Source organism: Quercus suber, unplaced genomic scaffold (genome assembly GCF_002906115.3).
Source record: "Quercus suber isolate HL8 unplaced genomic scaffold, Cork oak 2.0 scaffold_887, whole genome shotgun sequence".
NCBI lineage: Eukaryota > Viridiplantae > Streptophyta > Magnoliopsida > Fagales > Fagaceae > Quercus > Quercus suber.
The window spans coordinates 72,422-80,708 of NW_027070314.1; the positions used below are offsets into that span (position 1 = coordinate 72,422).

Genomic DNA, 8,287 nt, shown 5'->3' on the forward strand with positions numbered 1-8,287 from the left:
CTGAAGCTGACGAGGGGGGAGTCAAATGGACGCAGTCTTCCTGGGTCCAGTTTCAATTGTTGAAATGCAGGAAAGTAAATGATGTCAGCGGAACTGCCGTTGTCCACGAGGACCCTTTTCGTGTTAAACCCTTCTATAGTTAGCATGACGACCAAAGGGTCATTGTGAGGCTGTTTCACTCCCCGAGCATCGTTCTCGTTAAAGGTCATGTCTTGATCACTTCGTCTGTGCTTTGGTGGGGGCTCCATGTGGACGCTATTCACTTGTCGTTGGTGCGCTTTCTTGAGTGATTTGAACGAACACCTTGAGATAGGTCCACCTGAGATCGTCTGTATTTCCCCGATCACATTTTGGGGAGGTTGGGGCTGACGACCCCCGCTTTTTGACGAGGACTCATGTTGGCCCTTGTTTTCACCTCGGATTTTGTTGTATTCTCCCTTCTTTATAAACTTCTGCAACTTTCCTTTCCGTATTAACTCCTCTATTTGTTCTTTGAGATCCCTACAGTCTTCAGTGTAATGGCCATGATCTTTGTGGAATCGACAATACTTACTTCTGTCACGGACGTTAGGGGACGAGTGTAATGGCCGCGGCCATTTGAGGTAATGTTCATCTTGAATCTGTGTCAGGATTTTGTCAATAGGCATAACAAGAGGAGTGAATTTTACCGTCCGTGAACTTTTGTCATCTTTCCTTCTGACCCCGTCATTATTTCGACGATCCGAACGATCTCGCTTCTGTCCTCTACGGTCGTCCTCTCTTTTCTCTTTGTCCTCCATTCTCTCCTTGTCCCTGATAGCAGCTAACGCGTCCTCGGCGTTCATGTATTTCTGTGCTTTAAGGAGCATTTCAGCCATCGTCTTTGGGGGGTTCTTCGCGAGCGAACTGACGAGATCCCTAGACTTCAATCCTGCTTTGAAAGTTGTCAACTGTACCATATCGTCAGCCTCGTCTACCTCTAATGTCTCCCTGGTGAAGCGCTTCACATACGACCTCAATGTTTCCTTCTCTCCTTGCCTGATGGTGAGTAGGTGATCCGCGGTCCTCTTTGGTCGTTGCCCTCCAATGAAATGTCGCAGGAAAGCATTGCTCAGCTGCTCGAATGTGTCGATTGAAGAACTTGGCAATTTCGTGAACCATTCCCGGGCAGCTCCCTTGAGTGTTGTCGGGAATGAACGACACAGTATTTCGTCTGGGGGCTGTTGAAGCCCCAGGGTTGTTTTGAAAGTATTCAGGTGATCTTGGGGGTCTTTCAGCCCATCAAAGGGCTCGAGCTGAGGTAGCCGGAACTTTGAAGGCACTGGGCAGTCGAGGACAGCTGTTGTGAATGGTGAATCCGTCGCCCAAACCATTCGATCCACGCTTCGGTCTGTTTTTTCTTTGATGGCATTCCTTAGTTCGTCCATCTCCCTCCTCATTTCCCAAAGAATGTCCGAATTTTGCTCGACGGGGGTATTTGGCCCTCGATGGTCGCTTCTTCTGCAACTTTCCCCTTCACCTTCTTGATTTCCTCTCAAGCGATTTTCCTCCTGCTGAAGTCGTTGCTTCATCTCATGGTTTTGCTTAGTCAGCTCTTCTACCGTGGCTGCAAGTGCCTGGACTTGTTGAACTAGGGCTGCGGGATCTTGGTTGGACTCCATCCTGAAATGAACAAGGGTAGGAAACTGCTATTTCGAGTTTGAACGCGAAGAATAGTTCCCCACAGACGGCGCCAAACTGATGAGTGTAAACTCGTCAATGCTTGTTCGATGGACTGAGACGATCTTCCAGCCCTTAGAGATGAACACCGGTGTGGTGCCTGCCACGACGCCTCCGATGCCAAAATTAGTAAAAGAATGCTTAAACAATACAATGCAATTGGAAAGAATTCAAGAAAATGTCTCAGGTAAGTTTTCTGTGTGTATCTACCTCTTCTTCCCCAATGTGGGAGGCTTATATACCCTTTCCTGGCCTCTAGCCGTTAGGTAGTTATGAAGGTCTTTAATGCTCCTTTTCATAACGCCTGAGGCCCTTTAGTGTGCCATTATTACCTTCCAACGGATTGTACAGTTGTCTCTCGAACCGTTTTGTCTGCATTGAATGGTCCGGATATGTTCGTCAGTAAAGAGTGTGATTGACTCACCTAGTCTGGGCATGGAATCGTCCGTGTTGATGGAATCGTCAGTAAGTTCATGAACTTCGTCAGTCCCATCAGTGGTAATGCATGCTTAATATGTATAATTATTACAGTGTAATAATTTGTATAAAATGAAAATTATGGCATATTGGCTCTTACTTTTGTCAAACTTTATTACTTCACTTTCTTTTCTTTTCTTTGAATTTATATCAAACTTCATTACTTCAATAATCTCTTTCTTTTCTTTTCTTTTTTTCTATTTTTTTAAGGCACATGCCTCATTTTGAATAAATTAGAGAAAATACAATTATGTGTATCATTTCAATAATTTTCCCGTGCATCGCACGGGTTTGAGGCTAGTTCTTAGTAATTTGTAAGCACTGTGACCAAGTTGCATTAGCATAGGCATGTGATTCGGATATTGACATGGTTTCACATATATCGTATATCATGACATAATAATTAATTCCAATTGTAAAGTTCGCAGTGGCGTGCATTAATTTTTTTTGCACTTTGAAAAAGTTCAAAATCACAAATATAGGCAACTAGAGATACCACCCTTGAGTGCAGAATCAATTTCACTTTTCTTCCTAGCTCCTAGACATGTGACAGTTTCTTCTTGTTAACAGGTCCGATAATCCTCCATGAAGGGAGCAAGTAGCACAAAAAAGGAACACATATCACTGAACCGAAATGACCCTAGTCACTGTTTATTTTATGACTGTTTTTCAATTAAATCTTTTGTTTATTGATGAAAATAAGTAGCTTCAAGTTCAAGAAAACAGATGATTTGCTATTCAATGATATGCATACTTAGGATACTATGTCTCATGATTAATCAAGAAGACATCCCAGATGAAATATTCAGAGAAATATAAGTACACCAACAAGAAGAAAAATAAGTATTATTAGCAGGAGTTAATGCTTTTCAAAAAACAAATCAACACCCTCTCTACCAGTGCCCCTCAACTGTCAGCAATACCTGCTATCCCTCCACAACTAGACATACTCACGTTCGCGCTCTCCCGGCATTACTCTGATCTGCCACTTGTACATATCTGTAAACAAAGCTTTACTGAGTATTAGCACTTAATAAGCACACTGTTTTGCACTCTCAAACATAAATTTATTGTGGTGATACAAGAAGTCCTACAGAGTTTATGATAAACCATCTAAACATAAAATATTCCTGCTTAAGAAAATTTGGATCCTACATCCACTGAGTCAGCCATTGCTTCAAAGAGCAAGGATAAGTGAACTCAGTTCTAAGGGTCAAATCTGATCCAAACAATACAACCTGATAAAGACTGCAGTTCAGGAATAAATTATTTTAGTTTTCCTCTTCATTGGATATGACACTACCACTCACTATGTTTGTGTTGTTTTGAGGCCATATCAGCTTATCAGACACACTCACTATGTTTCGTTTCTACTTTTCTGATTTAATCTCCAAGTCCTCAAGATAAAACTTCCAAGCAAGAAATCTTAACTTCAAAGGGAAATTCAAGCTCCACAGATTTCTCCATCTATGAGCTATCACCCTCTGATGAGCATCCATACTTGAGTCACCCCTACTTCCAATGCCTGCAGCAACTGGTAGCCTTTCTTGACCTCATATAAACCACGCGCTATAAAGACCATATCAGATTAGCAGTCACTCCTCACCTTGAAATAAGAGTAGCTTAAATATGAGCAGCCACTTCAAGAAAGTATAGCTCTATTTCAAAGTCCTGTTTCCAAATCATAAGTGTAAAGATAACTTCAAATACCTGTTAACAGATGCAGATCATTTTGACTTCCTTAAGGGATCATTGAAAATATAACATTTTTGACAAAATAATGACAATGATTCTTATATATATATATATATTTGTATATTTTATAAGAATGTAGCATCTTTCCACTGTGAAACATAATACATCAGGCTAAAACAACAAAACTAAGGGTATGCGAAAACATAAATTCTGGAATTAATACATCAAAACAACATTTACAGCTAGATCAGGAGGGCTTACCAAGATATGTGGTTTACCTTCTCCATTTTCAACCTTATCTACAAAGTTGCTTGACTGCTCAAGTCTAATTTCTGTAAAGACAAATATACAACAGATGATTTGCTTAGTAATTTATGGTGAAGTTTATGATCATAAGCTCAGGTTTCTCTATTGTCTATCGCTATCCTTCAATTTTATTTTAACTAGTCGCTAACTCGTGCTATGCACAGAAACCTACCTATTTGTGAGGTAGATTAAAATAATTTTATAAAATCTTAAATTGATTAAGAAACTACACCATGATTTGCTCTTGTATGGTTTAAATTTGTGTTACAATTTGATAAAAAAGTCATTGCTTGAATGTGCAGTGGCTTACAAAAATTTCTCAGACAATATCAGATACCACAAAAAATAACTTTAAAATTCAGATATTAAAACTTCTGAAAAACTAAAAAATATTAAAGAATCAAATGATTCATCACTTAGAAATTATTGAAACAAAACAAATATATATATATATATATATATGACTAAAAAATAGAAAAATATAAGAAAAAGATTGGGTTACATTCAAAAGAATAATCCTTGGCTATAAGTTTGCACCCTATCATAAAATATCACGTTAGTGAAGTAGAGAGATGATGATGATAATAATAATAATATCAACGTTTGAGTTTGAGTTTAAGTTTAAGCTGGACTTGTTAAAGAGATAGAGTTTCACTCCTTGTTAATTTTGGATTAAACAAAAATACTTTTGTTTAAAAAAAAATGATGAATTTGAGTTTAAGTTTTTTTTTTTTTTTTTGAAAAACTGTTTGAGTTTAAGTTGGACTTGTTAGAGAGATAGAGTTTCAGTCCTTGGTAAGTTTGGACTAACAAAAATAATTTTATTTAAATAAAATGACATATATACTCTTTGCTATAATAGTGGTGAGAAATTCAATTATCTGTAACACAGTGAATTAAAAAGCTAAACAATGATGAGAAGCCCACCTCCTTGCGTAACAATCACGACATCTATTGGTCATGTGGTTGATCTAATTTTGGAAAAGAGATACAAAATGGTTATTTTTGTAAGATATAGCAACATATATGGTACTCCTTACAGCTCAGGCTCAAGGGCCTTTGGAGTTTTTACAGCGGAACAATTGTGTAGGCTTGTAACATCAATATCAGAGTTGCCTGGGCAAACGCTTTCAGTCTGTAGAAGAATGTAAATATTTGATGATATATTTTTGTTTTTGGCTTCTTTTTTTCCCCCTCTTCTCCCTCGTATTTCAATTTTGCTTGGCTTCTTTTTTCCCCACTTATTCCTTCTTGTAAATTCAGTTTTGCTTGAATGAGTTACAGCCAATGACATTGTGATCTTGAAGAGACGACCTCTGTATTTGGGTAAGAAAATGCAATTGGTGGCTTGGTGCAACATGACGTTTTAATTTTTCATACATATTCCCATTAGGGTGAGAGTAAGGCTTGGACTACTGGTAAAATTTTGCCTACATCCATCAAGCAAAAACATCTATGAATATATTACGATGTAAAAAATAAAATTTTCCATTGATTTATTGGCCTTTTTCACAAAAGCAAACAATTTCCTCATTTTTAGGAGTTTGATTGGGCATTTTTTGTCTTTCCAACATAATATTCGGTCCATTTTGGTCGTATTCGGTTCTACTCAGTCTACATTGGACATATCAGTCACATTGGTCTTTTTCGGTCCACTTCGGCCTTAATCGGTCTTATTCAATCCACTTTGGTCTTACTCGGTCCACTTTGGTCTTATTCAGTCCTATTCAATACACTACATTTCTACTCGGTCCACTTTGGTCTTATTCGGTCCAATTTCGTCCACTTTGGTCTTATTAAGTCCTATTCAAACCACTTCGGCTCTACTCGGTCCTACTGGGTCCACTTTGGTCCCATTCGGTCCTATTCTGTACACTTTGGTCTTGTTCGGTCCTACTTGGTCCACATTGGTTCTATTCAGTCGAATTCGGTCTTAATTGGTCCTATTCAATCCACTTCGGTCTTACTCGGTCCACTTTGGTTCTATTCGGTCCAATTTGGTGTTATCCGGACCTACTCGGTCCACTTTGGTCCTATTCATTCCAATTCGGCCTTACTCGGTCCACTTTGGTCTTATTCGATCCAATTTTTCCTATTCGGTTCACTTTGGTTCTATTTAGTCTTATTTGGTCCACTTCTGTCTATTATGTCTACTTTCATCTTATTCGGTCCATTTTCTTCTTTTTCGGTCCAATTGGTCCTATTCAGTCTATTTTGGTCTATTGGGTGCATTCAATCCATTTTTGTGCTCCTAGGGAAAAGACAAATTTGGGTTGAGAACACCTATTCTAAATCCAAATTTATTACAAAATATATATAGATCTCCAACTCATAATATCCAAAATCTTAAGTATAACATTTATTATTGCTACGCTTCTGTTGAGTCACATTAACGTAGCATTTGGTGTATTTCAGTTCAACTAAATTTAAGTGAAAGTCTTTCTAAACATGAAAGCTATGAATATACAAATGTAACTTTAGGGTATTTACTTATTTTTTTAAAATCATTACTTTTAAATGAATTGCATGAGATTGATTACACCTTAATTATTATTTAACTATCTAGTGCAACACACAAGATTGTGACTATTACTATTGATGATGAGTGAAATCAGTAGATTGAATGCTCCGGGTTTCAATGGCACATAGATGACTTGAAAGGAAAAAAAAGACTATCGAAGGTGACCGGGGTGAACTGGCCAAGGACCCTCCAATGGTTAAATCAGATTTCTTTGTAGGACTAAGTATAGTGAGTGGATGAATAATAAAACGTACCTTTGTTGGATGAGGCTTGGTCCCTTTTATAGAGATTTTTGGAGTGGGTCTACTTGTTAGGCTCCACTAACATCACGGGAGATGTGTGTACTTGGTGAGAAGAGTATAGCGAATTTCATGGAATTCACCCCCACGTCTTAGAATAGTAGATCATGGTTCAATTGTTCTGGGTTTGTAGAAAACACTCCAAAATTTACTAAGTGTTTGTTGGTCATCTACACATTCTTGTGGTGTAGACGACTAATATCTTCTTGGATGACCACTTTTCATGTTTGTGGAGTGTCTTTCACCTTTCTCCCTTCTGAAGATTGTCTTGGACATCATTGGGCTTGCACAACCCTATGGACAAAGACTACTTGTTATGAATCACCATCAACTTTATATTTGCGAATTAGTTATATTACATTTTACTAATGGAGAGGATTGATGTAATAATTTTGTTTTAGTTAATACATTCAGTATGGTTCAATTTTTTTCACAATTGTTGAAATATCAAGCCCAAATGTTCAATAACAATTAATTCTAGTGGGTCTAAACGAGAATTAATGAAAACTTACAACTCAATTTGTCATTTTGATATGAAAATTTATTATAAGTAAGTCTAGGGCCACACATTTTGTCACAACAAATACCACAACTCGCCCAAGTGGGGACACCCCTCCACCAACCACAACTCCCCATGTGGTGAGTTGTGGCATTTGTTGTGCCAAAATGTGTGGCGCCAGACTTATTCATTTAATATGTATGCAACATTGACCTTTTTAATTAATTAGTTGCTAACATGTCAAACCCAAAGCCCCCAATTGAACAAAACCGTATAGATCTTCACTGCAGAGGAGAGCTCAAAACCAAGCCAAACCTTCACCTCCCAAATAGTGAGAGAGCATTGTGTGTCTGTGTGATGTGCAGAAAATCAAGCTCCGTTCTTTTCTTTTCTTTTCCCCTATAGCTTTCACTTGAATCCAATTCCCATACACATATAGTAAAAATCCAAGAATTCAAGCCCCTTTCATTAGCTTTCTCCACCAAAACCCTAGCCAAAGAAAAGACACAAAAACAGAGACAGAGAGAGAAAGAAATAGCGTTTAGAGGAAAGGAGATGATGAAGAAAGTGTTGAAGAATGTAGGAGGGAAGAACTTGGCTCCTGGATTGAAAGAGTCACCCAAGAAATGCATACCGGACAGTAAGGTTGTCGTGGGCCGAGCCAAACGCAGCCTCTACGTTGGCCGCCACATCCAGTTCGGCAATCGCATCAGGGAAAATGGTGGCAACAAGTTTGTAACTCTCTCTCTCTCTCTCTCTCTCTCTCTCTCTCTCTCTCTCTCTCTCTCTCTT

At 38.4% G+C, this 8,287-nt stretch overlaps 1 protein-coding gene across 1 annotated transcript in view; it reads right to left on the minus strand.

The window, feature by feature from the left end:
• The window catches only part of LOC136065220 (uncharacterized), a 9,910-nt gene extending 8,270 nt beyond the window's left edge, over nucleotides 1-1,640 (minus strand). Inside the window, exon 1 of the mRNA XM_065768104.1 lies at nucleotides 32-1,640. Coding sequence (XP_065624176.1) covers nucleotides 32-1,640 — 1,609 coding nt within the window. The remainder of the gene's footprint in view (nucleotides 1-31) is intronic.
• Between the last annotated feature and the right edge of the window lie 6,647 nt (nucleotides 1,641-8,287).